This window comes from Enhydra lutris, unplaced genomic scaffold (assembly GCF_002288905.1).
Source record: "Enhydra lutris kenyoni isolate GAN:26980312 unplaced genomic scaffold, ASM228890v2 scaffoldscaffold3, whole genome shotgun sequence".
Classification (NCBI taxonomy): Eukaryota; Metazoa; Chordata; class Mammalia; order Carnivora; family Mustelidae; genus Enhydra; species Enhydra lutris.
In genome coordinates this window covers 37,337,641-37,358,270 of record NW_019154087.1, presented here as the reverse complement: position 1 = coordinate 37,358,270, position 20,630 = coordinate 37,337,641, and the positions used below count along the sequence as shown (strand labels likewise).

Sequence of the window (20,630 nt, the reverse complement as noted above, 5' to 3'; positions counted from 1 at the left end):
ATATATATATATTAATCTGGATATAAATGAACCAAAATTTTAAGTTCAAAATTTAAGTTAATATATATATATATTAATCTGGATATAAATGAACCAAAATTTTAAGTTCAAATTCTGAAGGAATATTGTGAAAAATGGCTTAGTGAATCCTGGGAGACACTCAAGTGATCTGGTATCCATAGGGCAATAGATTTTTCACATTAACTATTTTGACATTTATTCTGTGAAGCGGGGGAGCAAGTGGAGGTCTCTTATTTACCTACATCCTGCCTCCCTTTTCTTCAACATTATTCTACTCTTCTTACATATTATCCATATCTTCCTGATATCTCAACTTCCTAGGATTCTTTCCAAACCCTCTTCTTTAGGAATAATCTGATAACCTGATTCATTAGAAAACTTCAAGTGACTAACAGTTTATAATGTTATACTTAAGGCTATCTGAGAATGATTTCTGCATGGGGTCTAGGTATATTTTTTGTAATAAAGTAAATCCAGAACCAGGGTCATTTAATAAACCTAAAGGAACTGACACAAAGAGGAGTTTTTGGTACCAATAAAATTATTGAGAAAGGATATTTAATTTTTTGATAAAGAGACAGCATAGAATATAAGACTTAGAATTCATAGATCCAATATGCTGTCTGAGTCATATTGACTAAGCCAGTTATTATTTAGAGCTTCAGTTTTCCACCTATAGATTGAAGTTGAGGTATTCCAAACCGATTTTAATGCACAACTGCAGGAATAAATTATGTGAAAACAATTTACAACATTTAAAGTATACAACAAATGAGATGCTATAATTGTATTTGTTATTTGTAGTATCCACCCAAATTATATCATGTAATTATGCATTTTCTTTATTCAGTGAGTCAAACTTACTTCTAAAAGTGACTTGCTTTACATTATACTGATATAAAACAAATGAGCAGTGTAAAATTGTTACTTTTTAAAATTTTACTTCCTTTCTATGTTATTACGTAATTTAGATAAACAATATCTTACTTTTAGAAATTTCCCAGCAGAGCTTATATGGTAAAGTTACTCATAAGATAGAATCATTTAAGCAAGAAATTTAGGGTTCACATTATTAAATCATGTTAATAAATACTAGGAAACAAGAGGAATAAACAATAGGCTCTATTATATATAACATATAATGGTATTATACTTGAATATAATCAATTATATAAATTTATTTATTGGATACAAGAGACTTTTAATCTTATAAAGCCACAGAGCGGTATTACAAAGCCTTTCAATTACTCTCACAAATAATTTTATTATTTTTTGCATACTTTTTTTCAAGGAACATTGTACCATCTAAGATATGCTAGATATTGGGCATCTAGATCTGGGTATGTAGACAAGAGATTCATTCTTCATGTTGTTGCTGTAATAAGCCCCCCAAATTGTCTATTATTGTGTTTCCTTGCAGAAGCACATAAAAACTATTTTCTAATCATTTTCCTTAGGCAAATAATTTTAGCTTAAACCCTCATATCTTTTTCATTTAGAAATCATACTTTCTGAAATATGAGTTGTACTGAATTCTACTTTTTTATGTTTCTTCTGAACTAAATTCTAATCATATATTCTTGCTATTATAAGCAGTAATTGTTTCAAATTCTCATTTAAATGACCTTTTAACTCAAGAGAAATTCTTACACTGAGTGGGTTACAGCAGGCGTGCAGGCACACATGCGTGTTAGTTTTGAAGACAATCCATTATTGTTTCTCAGGATCTAATTTTGTCCATAGGCCCATAGTTCATTTACCCTTGTTATAAACAGAAGAGCCAAGCATACACCCACTGGCTTTGGGAAAACTGTTTCATTGTTTCTCTTCTTTACTTGTTTCACTTCTCTTGTGAAGAAGGGGAGATGCTATGGGTTTTCTCCCTTGGGAACTCAGCCTTTAGCTGACCTTATTAACATTCACCTTGCTTATCTTGCCTCTGTCCTCTAACACTGGTTGAATGCTCAATGCCCACCAGAGGATTTACTATCCCCTTAAGAATTTAGGAGTGAGGTTGAGCCAGGAAAGGTAATTTAACTCTAGACAGTTTCCTCTTGGTAATTTGTGCAATCTCAAAATATAGGTCTTGTCTGCCAGAACCTTTGAATGTTTCTTTTTGGTTATTACTGAAACTCATTAAAAGGCTTCCTGCCTGTAAAGCAGTAACTACTTGTGTATACAATCTCTCTGTGGTAGAATATTTCTGAAACCTTTGACAAAACTTCTTTATCTCTGAAAACAGATTCCACATCTAAGGATACAGATTCAGCAATGTCCCAAAACCCTTTGCAGAGAAATGCCCTGGAATTTATAAATGCTTCAGAAATTCTATTCCTCAATGACGACAGGAAAAGGACTGTCTGTTAATAAATATGGTTTGGTTTATACTGACACATCAGTGGCTGTCACTGATAAAGAGGCACAGTTTAGGTCTACACCATTGAATTATGTGGTGAAAAATCTAAAGGGGAATTTGCTTTTTGAGTAGTTCATGACACTTTTTAACATGCATTTGCTCCGTATATGTGGAGGAAAAGTTATTTTTTTAAAACTTTTGTTGGATCACTGAGTGAAGTGCTTCCTAATTAGAGATATTAGAACCCCAATGCTTCCTTGGATAGCCAGAAGGAAGAAAATATTAGATTTTTTGCACCGTTCTGTGTATGGTTTCTGTTGCTGTTGTTGAGCAGGATCTATGTTTATAAATGCTTCTGATATTTATTAGTACATTGGTTTAGTAAATGACCTAATTAAAAAAAAAACTAGTAATTATAAGGGCCCAGAAGAATATCTGGAATATACTATGCTTGATATGTGTTTTTTAAAATATAGTAACAACTGTAGAAGCTTAAATTTTCCCTAAGGGCTCTAAATGATTTCTTAAAGAGGAGAGTTGTTTAAATATATGGCTTTTCTTTTTTGAAAGGTACTGCATTGGTCACGTTTATCTGTCTGATTTAGGGAAGCAGCATAACTTAGGCCAGTGATGCTTCAGTGGGGTAACTTTGCTCTCCAGGGACAGTTGGAAATGACTGAAACACTTTTGGTTGTTATAACTGAATGCAGGTGTTACTGGCATCAGTAGGTTGAGGCCAGTGATGTGGCTAAGCAATTTGTGATGCACAAGGCAATGCCCTACAGTACAAAATTATATAATCCCAAATATCAATGTGCTGAGGTGGAGAAAACCCGGGCTTAGAGCTTATATTCTGAAATCCAAATGTTTGAACTCTAATTTGCAATCTGCTATCCACCAACCCTGGAATCTTCCTAAGTACCTAAGTATAAGGGCTTCCATTTCCTCATCATTAAAAGGGGTATAATAAAATTTTCTAACCATGATTAAAGATACAGTAGTCCCCCCTTATCCAGTTTTCCTTAACATGGTTTCAGTAACCTGTGGTAAACCACAGTCTGGAAGCAGAAGATCCTCCTGACATATCATCAAAAAGTCAGTAGTAGCCTAACTGTGTATCACAAGTCTGTCATTCAAATCACTTCATCTCATCACATAGGCATCGTATCTCATGTCATCATAGGGACGGAATACAGTAAGATACTTTGAGACTACATTAATATGACTTTTATGATAGTATATCATAGTTTTATTTTATTATTATTTATTAAACTTTTACAGTGCCTAACGAAGCATTATCACAGGTATATACATATAGGAGAAAACAATGTGTATAGGGTTTAGTACTATATATGGTTTTAGGCATCCACTGGGAGTTTTGGAACATATCCCCTGCAGATAAGGGGGTACTACTGTAATAAATAAAATCTGAGATTTTTCTGCCTTCTAGTCATTTTTGTAAGTTTTTTTAAATTTATGGAACACATGTCTTCTTGAGTTTAGTATATGTAGGAATCCCTTCCAACCCGAGATCTTTTCATCATTAGATAATCAGACATTCCACATAGACCTACATGTAGGTCTTAAAAACACTCATCTCTACCTTGTTGCATTTTTAATGTTGCTGTACATTAATTTTGTCTTGTTTTATTCAAGATTCAAGGTTTGCCTGGAATTTTATAAAGTCAGAGAAAACTTTTTCAAGAATACAAATACTAGTATTGTCTCTTCCTTGGTATAGTTTTTAATGATTTTATACCATTTTTAACTTGTCTAATAAGTTCATGGTTAAGGCAACTATAGGCTTAATTAAAACTAAGTTAGAAAATAGTTTGGTGGAGTTTAATAAGAAAAAAATCTTTATGTCTCTTTCAATAGCAGATTCTATAGATAGTACAGGATTTGTTTGAAACACTATAGAACCTATTTTTTAAAAGTTAGGCAAGAAAGGTTTCCTCAAGGTGTATGTTTCAATGGAAAGAGGACTACATACAGAACATTTTCATTTAATTCTTTTCTAAAATGTGTCACAATGCTAATTTAACCTTTAAGAGAGTTTACAAAGATCATTACAGAAAGAGTAGGAAAAAGACCCTTATGATGGTCTCCAGGGCTAACTACATAGAAAGAAAATAATAGTAAAGATCAAAATTATGTTGTAAATAAACCATTCTTTAGATGTGTTGAAAAGTATTCTGTTTTGTATTTTAGAAGGGAATTTGCTCACTGATTTATAAGCAACTTTTAAAAAAACAGATGCAATCACTTATAATTTTAATATTTACTCATGAGTAACATTTGTGCATGCTTTCTTTCAAAACACTTTCCATATATCTAATCATATTTAACAATATATAAAGTTGGTTTCTTGACATCACAGTTTTGAAAGTTTCTATTTTTTGCCTTTAGATCTATATATTGATATATTTGCAATTAAATATATTAGAGTTTGTTGTTATTCATTCATTACATTTATTATGTTTATCATATATATTATATATTTATATATAATATTTATTATATTGACTCAGTTTGTGCCTTTATCACTGATTTTCTGCACTATTAAAATGAACTATTCAATCTTCAGGTTACTAGACCAATGTCAAGTGGGTCACAGTCATTTTTGAGTCTATAATTTAATATGTTGCTATTACTACTAAAGCACAAAAATTTATTCCTTTTATAAATTAGTGAAGATTCTGACCACTTTCTTTGCATTTATAAATACAAATTTTGCATAAATTAAAGATAAAAAGTTAAAGATATTTTAATAGAATTTTCATAGCTCTGGTTTTGGCCAAAGAAGTGTGCCTCTATTTGTCATGTTGATGCCTGGGAAAAAAATGAATTTCGTAAGTATTAATGAGTTACTAGTAAACCCCAGACACTATTAAGCACAGTGGATTCAGCATTGAACAAGACAGGCGAAGTCCCTGCCCTTAAGATGCTTATATTTTAGTTGGCTTGGGATGGCAAAAGGACTATCTATCAAACCTAAGAAAGGGAACTGAAGACAGAAGAAAATACAGTAAGATGCTGGTGTGACTGATTAATAAGTCACAGTGATTATAAGGAAACTAACATGGTTTTTGTTTTTAATTAGCATCATGTGTTTTTTTTTGTTTTTGTTTTTCCTTTATTAGTGGTATATAAAATAATGAGCTTTAAAATCTGTTATCTTAAATTCAATGAAATGCAGAGTACATGCTCCAGTGAAGAAATGAGAGAAAAAAAAATTACAGGGAAATAAAGAACTGATTTTATTATAATCTTCATACTTGAATAATGACTAAATTTGCCATCTAATCATTTACTAGGAAATCTAAGAATAGGTTATAAAATAGCTGCTTGATAACTAAAACATCTAAAAACTAACAATTATGTGAGCTTAATTTAATTCCAGTTTTTGAGAATAATGTGGCTAGGGTTATCTACTGAAAATTCTCTTTGAGGGATGTGGTCCCAAGAGCTTCAGAAAGAATTAACATTGATTAACGGCATTTTGAAGAAATCATTTCCATCATGGGCCAGGGTAACAAAATACAAAGATCTATTAGCCAAAATATTTTTATATTTCTTTCTTATGTTTGTCTAAACATGTTCTAAAAATATGTAAAACAAAATATATTCTAAATATAGAATTGGAAGAGAATTGAATGAGTGTTCATTTCTTCAAGATCTAAAGTTGGCAGCTGATAGCATTTAAATACGTTCCTCTTGGAGACTTTCTCCTCTCCAAAACTAACAAACAGAAAAATAAAAAAGACAAAAACAAAAACAAAAGCAAAAAAAAAAAAAAATACCAACCCTACTTACTTAAGGTTACACCACCTTCTCAGTGGCTGTCAATGTCCAATAACTAATGGACACAAGAGTATAAGGTTCTCAAACATTTGCCTATGTTGAGGGCAACTATGAGGAGTAATCCTAGCTTTACATCTGCTTGTATCATCACCTAAGATAGTTTAATTACATGGGGTTTAGCTTCATCCTCTGCTAGTCTCTGTTGTCTTCATTCTCCCACAGGCGTTGGTTTCAGAATCCTCTCCAAAAACTTACTTTATTGTTTCAGATATTTGTCTCAGAGTCTGTTCTAGGATACTAAATTACAACAATAAATCTGAACTTCCTTGAATGTTCTGGAATAAATCACTTGGCTTTTTCAAGTTAAGAGGTGTTCAAAGGTTTGTTTTCTCAAGGATGAAATGAGCATCTATCAAAGTAATTTCTAGGTCTGTTGGTCACTTTATTTTGATATTGTAATTATTTCAAGTGTTGCTATCATCAAGTTAATTACATTCCAGGTATAATATTAGGTATTTTGTACACAGTAGTTTATTGAATCTTAACAATAATCCTGCATGTAGATACAGGTATGAATATAAAATTTCTCTTCATAGATGAGGTGATTGGAGACTTATAAAGATAAGTAACATGCCATAGTCATTTAGCTACAAAAGTTTCTTATTTTGATTGACTCTCTCCTTAAGCTTTAAACTGCTTAAAGGCAGGAGCCAGTTCTCTTATACACAACACTGTTTCCCAACATGTAATGCATCATCTTGCCCTCAGTAGTAGTTAGTATATTTATCAAGTGAATAAATGAACCCACATATATCTGACCCAAAATCATGCCAGTAACCCCTGTACTGTGTAGTTTTCCTGGTATGCTAGGAGCCCTGGACTTAATGGTGAACATCATAAAAAATTTTTAAAAATTAAAAAAGAAAGTCTAAGACATCAAAAGCAAATTATGCTGAACAAAGATGAACGGATGATTTAAACGTTCAGTTTTCTTTAAAAATCAAGAGTGAAAGTCTTCCTTTTGTTTATTTTTATTGTAGATCTGCATGTAACTTATAGATGTCAGAGATTAGACCAGAGAAGGAACATTGAGGCTGCCCATAGGATTGAGTTATTTGATCCCTTTCCATGTGTCTTTATTAAAACCATATATTTAATTTAATGTGAAGAGAGTTAAAAAGATCACATAAAGGGGCACCTGGGTGGCTCAGTGGGTTAAAGCCTCTGCCTTCGGCTCAGGTCATGATCCCAGGGTCCTGGGATCGAGCCCCACATCGGGCTCTCTGCTCAGCGGGGAACCTGCTTCCTCCTCTCTCTCTCTCTGCCTGCCTCGCTGCCTACCTGTGATCTCTATCTGTCAAATAAATAAATAAAATCTTAAAAAAAAAAAAAAAGATCACATAAAGAAAATAATGAATATTTCCACAAATGTAGTGTTAAAGTAATGGAAGTGAAGTTTCCACTCACCTCCCTTTCATATGCAGCATGTGTAGTAGTAGAAATGAAAAAGAATCATTACCACTTTTGATTATCATGATTAATTTGTCTTTTTTCTGTCCCATATGATTTTTTCCCCTCAGACTATTTCCCAAATAGCATGCATAATCTATCTAAAGTTTGGATTGCAGATATTAAGCACAGTTTGTGGATTTGTTGGTAATTTGTTCAGCAGTTAAGTGAGCATCTTACAGAAGTCATAAAGAGAATATGAAAGTTCATGTTTCTAAGCACGATTAAATACCTAGAATATTGGAAAAGAGCCAAGAAGCCAGAAAATTTCCTTAACAACAAAAACCAAATCAAAATAATTTATTCCTTTTAGTTCCAGGAAATTCTCTGAAACATCTGTAAGTCATACAATGCTTCCTTTTATACAAGATGACAGCCTATCTCTACTTCAAATCTACAGAAGAGTTAAAATGGAAAAATAGAAGTCATAGAGGTGTTCTATTATAAGGAAGCACATAATAAAAATTAGAATGGCAGAAGGGATGGCCAAGTACGAGAGTCCTAAGCTCACTCCATCCCATGGATACAATAGATAACACACACATCAGTGTAAATAACCAAGCAAATGACCTGAAGACTGGCAGAACAGTCATCAACTAAAAGCAGAGAAGAGACCACACTGAAGAGGGTAGGAAGGGTAGAGATGCAGTGTGGAGCTAAAAGGACTAAAGGACTGTCTACTGGAGGGAGGGACATACAACATGGAGAAGGGAGACAAACAGACTGTCACACCAGGGAGCCTGCACAAGAAAGATAAATTCCCATAATACCTGGTTTTGAAAACCAGAGGGGCCAAATTTCCTGAGTTCTAATAACCAGTGGGAATTAAAGTCTGGAATGTTTAAAATCATCAGGCCCAGTTCTGGAAGAATCTGGAGGTCCATAGGAAACTGAATCCCCCTCCTTGAATAGACACCACAACCAATAGTCCTCAGAGATACAAGATAGAAGCAGCAGCTGGTAAAACACCAGGGACATGGAGGAGGGAGAGCTATTTACTAATATCAGTGTATGCTCCAGAAGGACAGAGATAACTAGGAGACTCCTCCAGGAACAAAGGAGTTGGAGGTGCCATTCCCCTTCCCTATGTCCCAGGTTAAATACATGGCCATCTGTGGGAACCAGCACACCATTAACACTTGCTACCCAACTTGCTTACGCCATGTCCTTGCCCCCAGGTTTTGGGGATCTGCCCCTCGAGCCAGGATTGCCTCAGTCCCAGCACTGCTGGTCTGTCCCCCCCAGAAGACCAGCACATAACACCACTGCATGTCCACCCACATGCTTTGTGGGTCTCAGTTGTGGTGATGGCAGCCCCAGGTCCCATTTGGGAAGATCGGTGCTCACCTTGTAAAATTGTGAACCCAGTGCACACACATGTTTTGAAGATCTACCCAGGCTGGTCCATTGCCCAGTCCCACTGGGCACCTCTCCTACAAGCACTTTAAGGATCCACCCCCTCCAATAGCTCTTGGCAGGATCCCATTCATATGGGAGCCAGAAGCTTGGCTATATGTAAACAGCCCAGTGTGGGCCAGGACAACTCCAAAGTGACCCCTACCATGGGGAAAGGGAAAGAGAATCACATACACAAGCAGTTGGTGGCCCCAGCAGAGGTCTATGGGCAGAAAACTGATCTGATTATAAGCCCTGCTCAACAATGGAAGCTTCTTGGGGACAAGAAGTTTAATGCTATTTCACCTGTGGCAAACATCTGGTCTGACTCAACTCAAACCCAAGGCATCCCCAGACTAGTCAATTAACACAGGGACCAAACACTACCCATAACAATAAATGAGCCATTGCAGACAACTGTACTGAAGGAAAATGTGGCTTAGCCACAATAGTGGGGCACATGCATTACATATGAGTCACCCCTGAAATGCCAAGTTCAGGTAAATGGGACACTGCATTGCTGGGCACTATAGGATTTCTTCTTCATAAGGAGACTACTTTCAAGAATAGGAGCTATAGCTGACTTTCCTAATACACAGAAAGAGATACACAGACTTAGATATAATAAGGAGAGAAAGGAATATGTCTCATATCAAATAAGACAAAACCACAAGAGACCTAAGCAAAACAGAGATAGGTAGAGTGTCTGATAAAGAAATTAAGTAACAATTATAAAGATACTCACTGGACTTGAGAAAAGGGTGGAGGACATCAGTGAAACTCTTAACAAAGATAAAAATTAACCAATCAGAGATGAAGAACAAAATAACGAAATTAAAAATACACTAGGTGGAATAAATAGCAGAGTAGAAGAAGTGGAAGAATGAATCAGTGACCTGGAGGCCAGAATAATAGAAAGTATTCAGGCTGAGCAGGTTAGATTAAAAAAAAAATATGGAAAATGAAAATAGACTTAGAGAACTCAGTGATCCATCAATTGTAATAACATTTGCATTACAGAGATCCCAGAATAAAAGAGAAAAAAGAGGGCAGAATATTTATTTGAGGAAATAATAGCTGAAAACTGCCCTAACCTGGGGAAGGAAACAAATCTCCAGATCTAGGATGTACAGAGAGCAAAACCACCCCAAGGAGGGCCACACCAAGACACATAGTAATTAAAATGGAAAAAAAGTGGTGATTAAGAGAAAAAAAAAATCAGCAAGAAGAAAGAAGATAGGTATATACAAGGGAAATCTCATAAGGATACCAGCTGATATCTCAGCAGAAACTTTGCATGATATATTCAGAGTGCTGAAAGGAAGAAAGAAAGAAAGAAAGAAAGAAAGAAAGAAAGAAAGGGAGGAAGGAAGGAAGGAAGGAAGGAAGGAAGGAAATAATTCTGCAGCCAAGAATACTCTATCCAGCAAGGGTATCATTCAGAATAGAAGGTGAGGTAAAGAATTTCTCAGACAAACAAAAGTTAAAGAAATTCATGACCACTAAACCAGCCCTACAAGAAATGTTAAAGGGAATGTGTTACATGGAAAGGAAAGATCTTACATAAGAGTAAGAAAAACAGGAAACATAAAAGCAGTAAAAATAATTATATCCAGAAAAACCAGGTAAGGGATTCGCAAAATTAAAGGATTTAAAGTATAGTAATATATACTTAAAACATGGTGGGGAGAGGGGTAAAGAATGGGCTCAAATTTAACTGATCATCAACTTAATACAGACAGTTATACACAGATGTTATATACAAACCTAACGGTAATCACAAATCAAAATCTACTAATAGATATGCAAAAAGCAAAGAGAAAGGAATCTGAGTATATCACTAAAGAAAGCCAACTTATGGTGAGGAAGAGAGCAAGAAAACAGAAGAACAGAGAAAAACTACAAAAACAACCACAAAACAAGTAACAAAAAGCAATAAAAACATACCTATCAATAATTACTTTGAATGTATATGGATTAACAGATATATCCAGAATATTCCATACTAAAACAGCAGAATAAACATACTTTTCCAGTGCACATGGACTATTCTCCAGAATACATAATATATTTGGCCACAAAACAAGTCTCAACAAATTTAAGAAGTTCAAAGTCACACCATGCATCTTTTCTGACCACAAGAAACTAGAAATCAACCACAAGAAAAAAATCTGGAAAGATCAGGAAAACATGGTGGTTAAATACCATGGTACTAAACAATTAGTGGGTCAACTAAGGAATCATAAAGGAATTTAAAAGAAAATACATAGAGACAAATGAAAATGAAAAGACACTGGTCCAAAATCTTTGGGATGCAGCAAAAGCTGTTCTAAGAGGAAAGTTAATAGCAATACAGACCTACCTCAAGAAGCATGAACTATCTCAAGTAAACAATCTAACCTTACATGCAAAGTAGCTAGAAAAAGAACAAGGAAACCCCAAACCTGAAGAAGGAAATAATAGAAAAAAAAATAAATAAATGACATAGTGACTAAAAGCAAAATCCAAATAATAAAAAGAACAGATTGATGAAACCAGGATCTGTTTCTTTGAAGAAATCTACAAAATTGATAAACCCCTAACCAGACTCATAGAGCGAGGAAGAGAGAGAGAGAAAGGGCAGGAGAAAGAGAGAGAGGAAGCTCAAGCAAAATTGGAAATGGAGGAGGAGAAGTAATAACCAATACCACAAAAATACAAAGGATTGTAAGAGAATATTATGAAAAATTATATGCCAACAAAATGAGCAAACCAGAAGATATGGATAAATTCCTAGAAACATATAACCTACAAAAACCGAAGCAGGAAGAAATAGAAAATTTAACAGATTGATTACCAGCAATGAAATTGAATCAGTAATCAAAAAAAAACAAAAACAAAAAAAAAAAAACAACTCTCAACAAAAGTCCAGAAGACAGCTTCACAGGCAAATTCTACCAAATATTAAAAGAAGAGATAATACCTATTCTGCTTAAATTTTTCCAAAAAAATAGAAGAGGAAGAAAATTGTATAAATTCATTCTATGAGGCTGGCATTACATTGATACCAAAATCAGATAAAGACACCACAAAAAAAAAAAAAAAAAAAAAGAACCATAGACCATTATCTCTCATGAGCATAGAAGCAAAAATCCTCAACAAAATATTTTCAGACCAAATACAATATTAAAAAAATATCATTCACCATGATCTAGTGGTATTTATTCCTGAGTTGCAAGTGTGGTTAAACATTTGTAAATCAATCAGTGTGATACATCACATTAATTAGGAGAAAAACCATATGATCATTTGATCATTTCAGTAGATGCAGAAAAACATTTGACAAAGTACAACACTCATTTATGATAAAAAAAAAAAACCTCACCAAAGTAGATTTACAGGAACATATCTCAACATAATAAAGGCCATATATGAAAAAGCTATAGCTCGCATCATACTCAATGGGGGGAAAAAAAAACTGAAAGCTTTTCCTCTAAGGTCCGGAAAAAGGCAAGAATGTTCACTCTCTCTACCGTTATGCAACATAGTATTGGGAGTCCTGGCTGCAGCAGTCAGACAACAAAAAGAAACAACAGGCATCCGAATCCATAAGGAAGAAGTAAGACTTTCACTATTTGCAGATGACGTGATACTCTATATTAAAAACCCTGAAGACTCCACAAAAAACTATTAAAACAGATAAATGAGTTCAGTTTGTCTGCAGGATACAAAATCGTTGTACAGAAATCTGTTTCATTTCTTTACACTAATAATGAAGGAGCAGAAATGAATTCAGAAAACAATCCCATTTACAATTGCACCGAAACTAATACAATACCTAGGAAAAAACTTAACCAAGGAGGTGAAATACCTGTACTCTGAAAAGTATAAAACACTGATGAAAGAAATTAAAGATGACACAAATAAATGGAAAGAGTTTATGCCCATGGATTGGAAGAACAAATATTGTTAATCTACCCAACACAGTCTACAGATTTAATGTGATCCCTATGAAAATACCAACAGCATTTTTCACAGAAGTAGAACAAATCATCCTAAAATTTGTATGAAACTGCAAAAGACCCCAAATATCCAAAGCAACCTTGAGAAAGAAAAACAAAGTTGGAGGTATCACAATTCTAGACATCAAGTTATACTACAAAGCTGTAATATTGAAGACAAAATAGTACTGGCACAAAAACAGACACATAGATCAATAGAACAGAATAGAAAATGCTGAAATAAACCATGATTATATGGCCAGTTAATCTGACACAGGAAGTAAGCATATGCAATGTGAAAAAGACTGTCTCTTCAACAAATGGTGGACAGCCATATATAAAAGAATGAAACTGGGCCACTATCCTTTGCTATGCACAAAAATAAACTCAAAGTGGATTGAAGATCTAGATGTGACACCTAAAACCATAAAAATCCTGAAAGAGCGCAGAGGCAGTAATTTTGTTGCATATTTGCTGTAATGGTATCTTTCTAGATATGACTTCTTAGCCAAGAAAAACAAAAGCAAAAATAAACTGTTGGGACTACCTAAAATTAAAAAAAGCTTCTGCACAGTGGAAGGAAACAACCAACAAAACTAAAAGAGAACCTACTGAATGAGAGAAGATATTTGCAAATGACATATCCAGTAAAGGATTGTTATCTAAAATATATAAAGATTTTCTACAACTCAACATCCAAAAGATAAACAATCCAAATAAAAAATGAGGAGAAGACATGACAGACATTTCTCTAAATAAGACATACAATTGTCCAACATATGAAAAAGATGCTTAACACTGGGAAAATGCAAATCAAAACTACAATGAGATATCAACTTACACCTATCAGAATAGCTAAATTAAAAAAAAAAAAACAAAACAGAAGAAATGTCAAGTGTTTGTGAGGATGTGGAGAAAAAGGAACCAGCTTGTATTGTTGATGGGAATGAAAACTGGTGCAGTCACTGTGGAAGACAGTATGGAGGTTCCTTAAAAATTTTAAGATAGAATTGCCCTGTGATCCAGTAATTGGACTACTATTTGCAAAAAAATTTTAAAAATGCTAATTTGAAATGATATATACACCCCTATGTTTATTGCAGCATTATTTACAATAGCCAAATTATAGAAGCAACCAATGTGAATTCACAGATAAATGGATAAAGAAGATATAGTATACACACACACACATGCATGCACATATATCTATACATATATCTATCTATACATATATCTATAGAATATATATCATATTCATATATATATATATATATATATATATACACACATAAAAATACACACAATGGAATCTTATTCAACCATAAGAAGGAATTAAATCCTGCCATTTGCAAGCACATGGATGGATTTCAAGAGTTGATAAGTGTAATAAGCCAGTCAGAGAAAAACAAATACCATATGATCTCACTCATATGTGGAATTTAAGAAACAAAACAAAGGAAAAAGACACACAAGCCAAAAAAACTAGACTTTTAAATAAAAAAGATACTAACAGATGGTTTGATGAGGGGAGGTAGGGGGATAGGTGAATTAGATAAAGTAGAATAACAGTATACATACCTTGATTAACACTGCCTAACATATGGAATTTCTGAGTCATTATATTGCATACCCTCAACTAATATAATGATCCTATCTATGTATTAACTACACCAGAATCAAAATAAAAGACAATAATTAAAGGTAAAAAAATAGCAGTCTACCACAGACATGAAGACAATAGTAAAAGAGAAAAGACATGTTTAGCAAAATATCTCAACTTGAAATCACTGAGTTTAAGGACACCCTAAAGATATCCCTTAATATGCCTTAGTTTTACAGAAAATTGGGGAGGTTCATCTTAGTAATGATAATCTTCAAGCATGAATTTATAGTATTGTCTGTATGTATTTTATGAAAATGTGGTACATTTTAGAAATATTCCCATGGGAATACTGCGAGGCCACTAACTGGTATTAAATCAAGTGAACTGTCTATCCTACACTATCTGTAATATACAAATTCATTGTGCTTCCATCTTTATGTCAATATACAGCCATGCCTTGTTTTATTACACTTCACATTTTTTTTTTTTTTTTTTTTTACAAATTAAAGGTTTGTGGCAATCCTGCATCGAGCAAGTCTATGGGCACCATTTTTCTAATAGCATTTGCTCATTCTGTATCTCTGTGTCACATTTTTGTAGTTCTCACAATATTTCAAAATAGTCATTGTTTTTATATTTGTTATGGTGCTCACTGATCAGTATTGTAATTGTTTTATGGTGCCACAAACTGAAATTATATAAGATGGCAAACAATTTATAAATGTGGTGTGTATTCTGACTGTTCCGCCAACCAGCCACTCCTCAACTCTTTCCCTCTCCTGAGCCTCCCTAGTCCCTGGCACAAGAATATTGAAATTACGACAATAACACTACAATTACCTCTAAGTGGTCAAGGTAAAGAGTTGTACATCTGTCACCTTGAAACCAAAAGCCAGAAATGACTAAGCTTAGTGAGGAAGACATGTTGAAAGCCTAGGTAGGCTGACAGCTTGGTCTCTTGTGCCAAACAGCCAAACTATAATGTCAAAGAAAAGTGATTGAAGGAAATTAAAAGTGCTACACCAGGGAACACATGAATGATAACAAAGTGAAATATACTTATTGCTTAGATGGAGAAAGTTTTAGTGATCTGGATAGAAGATCAAACCATCTACAACATTCCCTTAAGCCAAAACCTGATCTCCAGAAAGGCCCCAAGTTTGTTTAATTCTATGAAGGCTGAGAAATGAGGAAACTGAAGAAAAATATGATATTATCAGAGACTGATTCATGAAGTTTAAGGAAAGAAACCATGTCTGTAACATCAAATGGCAAGGTGAAGCAACAGGTGCTGACTTAGAAGTGCCAGCAAGTTATCCAGAAGTTCTAGCTAAGATAATTAATGAAGGTAGCTATACCAAACAACAGATTTTCAGTGTAGTGAAAATATAATTCTTCTATTGAAAGAAGTTGCCGTCTAGGACTTTCATAGCTAGAGAGGAAAAGTCAGTGCCTGGCTTCAAAGGACAGACTCTTGTTAGAGGCTAATGCTGCTGGTCACTTTAAATTGAAGCCTGTCTAAAAATCCTAGGGCCCTTAAAACATACAGTATCTATTCTGCCTGTTCTCTAAAAATGGAACAAAGCTGGGATGACAGTACATCTGTTTACAACACGCTTAGTGAATATTTTAAGCCTACTGTTGATATCTACTGTCAGATAAAAGATTCTTTTTGAAATATTAGTCCTCATTGACAATACAACTGATAATTCAAGAGCTTTATTGAAATACAGTGGGATTGAGGCTTTTATGCATGCCAACACAACATCCATGGATCAAGAAGTCATTTCAACTTTCAAGTCTTGTTATTTAAGGGGTACATCTTGTAAATCTATAGCTGCTGCTATCGAGAGTGATGCATCTCATAGATCTGGGCAAACTCAGTTGGAAACCTTCTGGAAGGGATTCACCATTCCAAATGTCATTAAGGATATTCATGATTCATGAAAAGGGGTTAAAAAAATCAACAGTAACAGGAATTTGGAAGAAGTTGACTCTAACCCTCAAGTATGACTTAGGGCTTCAAGACTTCAGTGGGAAAGTAAATGCAGATGTGGTAGAAATAGTAAGAGAGCTAAAATAAGAACTGGAGACTGGGTTGTAACTGAATTGCTGAAATCTTATGATAAAACTTTATAAGGAGTTGCTTCTTATGGATGAGTAAAAAAACTTTTTTGAGATGAAACCTACTTCTGGTGAAGATGCTGTGAAATTATTACAATGACAGCATTGAATTTATAATATTACATAAACTTAGTTGGCAAAGCAAAAGGAGGATTTTAGAGGGTTGACTTCAATTTTGAAACAAGTTTGACTGTGGGTAAAATGCTATCAAACAACATTACATGCTACAGAGAAGTCATTTGTGAGAGGAAGAGTCTATCAAAGCAGCAAACTTCTTTGTCTTATTTTAAGAAATTGCCACAGACATCCTAACCTTCAACAACCACCATGCTCACAAGTCAGCAGCCAGCAACATCAGGACAAGAACTTCCCCTGGGAGGCGGGGTGGGGGAATACAACTCCTGGAAAGGTCAGTTGATGGCTAGCATTTTTAGCAATAAGATATTTTCAATGAAGACATGTACTTTTTTTTTTTTAAGATTTTCTTTTTTTTTTTTTTAAAGATTTTATTTATTTGAGAGAGAGAGTATGAGAAGGGGGAGGGTCAGAGGGAGAAGCAGACTCCCTGCCAAGCAGGGAGCCCGATGTGGGACTCGATCCCAGGACTCCAGGATCATGACCTGAGCCGAAGGCAGTCGCTTAACCAACTGAGCCACCCAGGTGCCCAACTTTTTTTTTTTTTTTTAGGCATAACACTATTGCACATTTAATAGACTACCAGTATAGTGGTATAGTGTCACATAATTTTTTGTATGTCCTGGGAAACAAAAAAAAAATCATTTGACTTGCTTTATTATGATATTAGCTTTGTTGTGGTGGTTTGGAATTAAACCTGCAATATCTCCAAGGTATTCCTATAATAGGAATAGAAGCTACCTTAAAAGACTCTTGTGAAAATTAAATATGTAAGGGTATTAGAAGAATGTTTGGCATATAATAGACATTCAATAAATATCAAGTATTATTATTTCAAGCAGACAAAGCTTTTCTGTGGTTCTTAAATGCTTAATATGTGCCAGCAAACTGGTTCAGGTAGATAGGGTGTATATAAGGAAAGTAGGTAACTAGAGGTTGCATTTTTGCAGTACATCAGTAAGAACTTGATTTAAAGGGACATGAGGAAAAGAAAAAAAAAAGCAAAGATAATCTCCAGGTGTTGGCCTGATAATGGTGCCATTTACTGAGAAAAAGGATATTTGGGGAATAGGTTTCAGAGTCAAAATCAAGTTTGGTTGGTTCTATGTGAAATAAATTAATTAATCAAAGTGATGATGACTGGATAAGTAAATTGGGCCTAAAATAGAGATCACTTTTGGAGAAATGTTCTTCTAGGGAAAAATGAAATGATAGGTATGTAAAAAGACTGTCTAGATGTCAAGTATGCAGAAATTTTCATTGGCTCCTTCCGCACATTTTGTATCAGTTGACCAGCATTTACTCTATACTCTTCTCTTTCCTCCTTCCTTTTTTTTTTTTTTAAGATTTTATTTTATTTATTTGACAGAGATCACAAGTAGACAGAGAGGCAGGCAGAGAGAGAGGAAGGGAAGCAGGTTCCCTGCTTCACAGAGAGCCCGATGTGGGGCTCGATTCCAGGACCCTGGGATCATGACCTGAGCCAAAGGCAGAGGCTTTAACCCGCTGAGCCACCCAGGCGCTCCTCTTTCCTCCTTTTTTGCAGCAACAATAAATCTTTCAATTTTGCCTCTAGAGACTTAAGACAACTTGTCAGTTTCTATCTCTGTATTTTTCAAACCAAGACAGGGCTCTCTTCAAGAGGAGTTCTGGTGCCAACATGTAATCTTTGCTTTCTTTTTTTTTTTAATGTTTGAAAATATTTTATTTTTCCCTTTTTATTATTAGTTTGAGAGGTAGAGGTCAGTAAGTCTTTGCTTTCTTTGTAGCATGATTCATTGAGCTATGTCTTATTTCTCTCATTAGAGTATAAACTTCTTGTGAGAAAGAAGATAGTGTATACTCTTGGACCTTATTTTTTCTGATTAACAAAGTATAACCAAAAGTCTAAATTAAACACTTGCTGAAATTTTTCTAAGTGTTCTCTGGTTCTCCTTAGGTCTTTGTAGTGACTTTGTCTTTAGTTCCTTAAATTTCTAGGTGACCATTTTGCTGACACAAATCATGATATTGGTAATTCTAAAAGTCTCTTAGCATATGCTTAAGTAAATAAAGTATTTTAAATCCAACAAAAATTTAATGGCATCATATATGGATGTGTATTACTTAGCTAAGTAATCTGTACCCTCAGATAAAACTATAGAATTCAAATTAAGGAAACTAGATAAACAAATTTCAAAATGTCTTTTAGTTCAACACTAAAAGAAAAAAATAAATAAAAAGAAATACACTATTAAGGTATGGACAGACATGAAGGAATCTTAGATGTGTATTGCTCAGTCAACTAAGGCAATAGGAAAAGACTACATAAATACTATATTATTCCAACTATACAATGTTATGAGAAAGGCAAAACTTTGGAGACAATAAAAATATCAGTGGTTACTAAGGATCAGAGGAGACGGGGAGAGATTATTAGGTAGAGCACATAGGATTTTTAGGGCAGTGAAAATATTCTGTATGACATTATAATAATAGAGAAGTGTCATATGAATTTTTTCAAACCCAAAGAAGATACAGCTCAGAGAGTGAACACTAAGGTAAACTGTGGACTCTAATTATGTTGATGTAGGTTAATCACTGGTTAAAAAAAAAAAGTACCATTCTGGTGAATGATGTTGATAATGGCAGGAGGTTATGAATGTGTGGGGCAGATGGTTCAAGAGAAATTTCTGTACCTTCCTCTCAGTTTTGCTGTAAAACTGAAACTGCTCTGAAAAAAACTATTTTAAAAATATCTTTTATAGTAAATTATCCATTTAACCACTATTTGTAATAGTATTGCCCTGGGAAATTTAATCTCATAAATTACGGGTTTTTTTTCAGCCTTGTTGAAAATCTGGGGGTTTGCACATAAATGTGAAAAGACCACTCTGTATTCTATGTATGCTACGAATGGATTTTTTTTTGACATCTTTTCCTTTCTGTGTCTTTACCGTAGCCTACATATCGAAATCGAATTGTGAGCCAAAGTCTCAGCACAAGGGACAGAAAAGCAATGCATACTCCCACCGAGGACCGTTTTAGATACTCAGCAGCTGATCAGACAAGCCCCTACAAAAGTAAGACCTGTCAACTATCAAGTCTTTGTTTAAGTAATTTCCTGAAGGACAGGGAACTAGTGGAAGTTATAAAACACTCCAGAGGAACTTATGAAACCCTCACATCAGAGGTCACCCAGAATTTACGGGCTACAGTAGGGCAGAACTCTCTGAGGCCAACAGTTAAGACGGAAGGGCCCTCCACGTTCTCAGAGAAACCAAAGGAGCAAGCTGCTGTGACCCGACAGCATTCGACTTTTACAGGAAGGTTTGGACAGCCACCGAGAGGGCCAATCTCTTTACACATGTACAGCAGAAAGAATGTTTTTCTCCACCACAATTTACACACCACTGAACTGCAAACTCTAGGCCAGCAGGATGGATAATTAAATCACCCTATTCCTGTCTCTCAGTAGGATAAGGATGGTTAGTGTTTCTCGTGCATAGCTCATGTTTAAATTGTCATATCCTTACTACTTTTTTAGTTATAAACAAATTGTGCACTTTTTTTTTTTTAGAATGAGGGTTCAGGCATGTTAATTTAATTAGGTTGGATAGCCTTGAGGACTTTATTATATATGTGTATAATAAATGGGACCATCTTGTTGGTTTATATAAACCATAATTTATTTATCTTTATCAGTCACTGATATGCATTGAAA

At 34.4% G+C, this 20,630-nt stretch overlaps 1 protein-coding gene across 1 annotated transcript in view; it reads left to right on the top strand.

Annotated features, from left to right (window-relative positions):
* Nucleotides 1-20,354, top strand: part of LOC111153705 (coiled-coil serine rich protein 1) — a 1,387,597-nt gene extending 1,367,243 nt beyond the window's left edge. The window contains exon 11 of the mRNA XM_022512866.1: nt 19,869-20,354. Within this exon, the coding sequence (XP_022368574.1) occupies nt 19,869-20,354 (486 nt within the window). The remainder of the gene's footprint in view (nt 1-19,868) is intronic.
* The last annotated feature ends 276 nt before the right edge of the window (nt 20,355-20,630 follow it).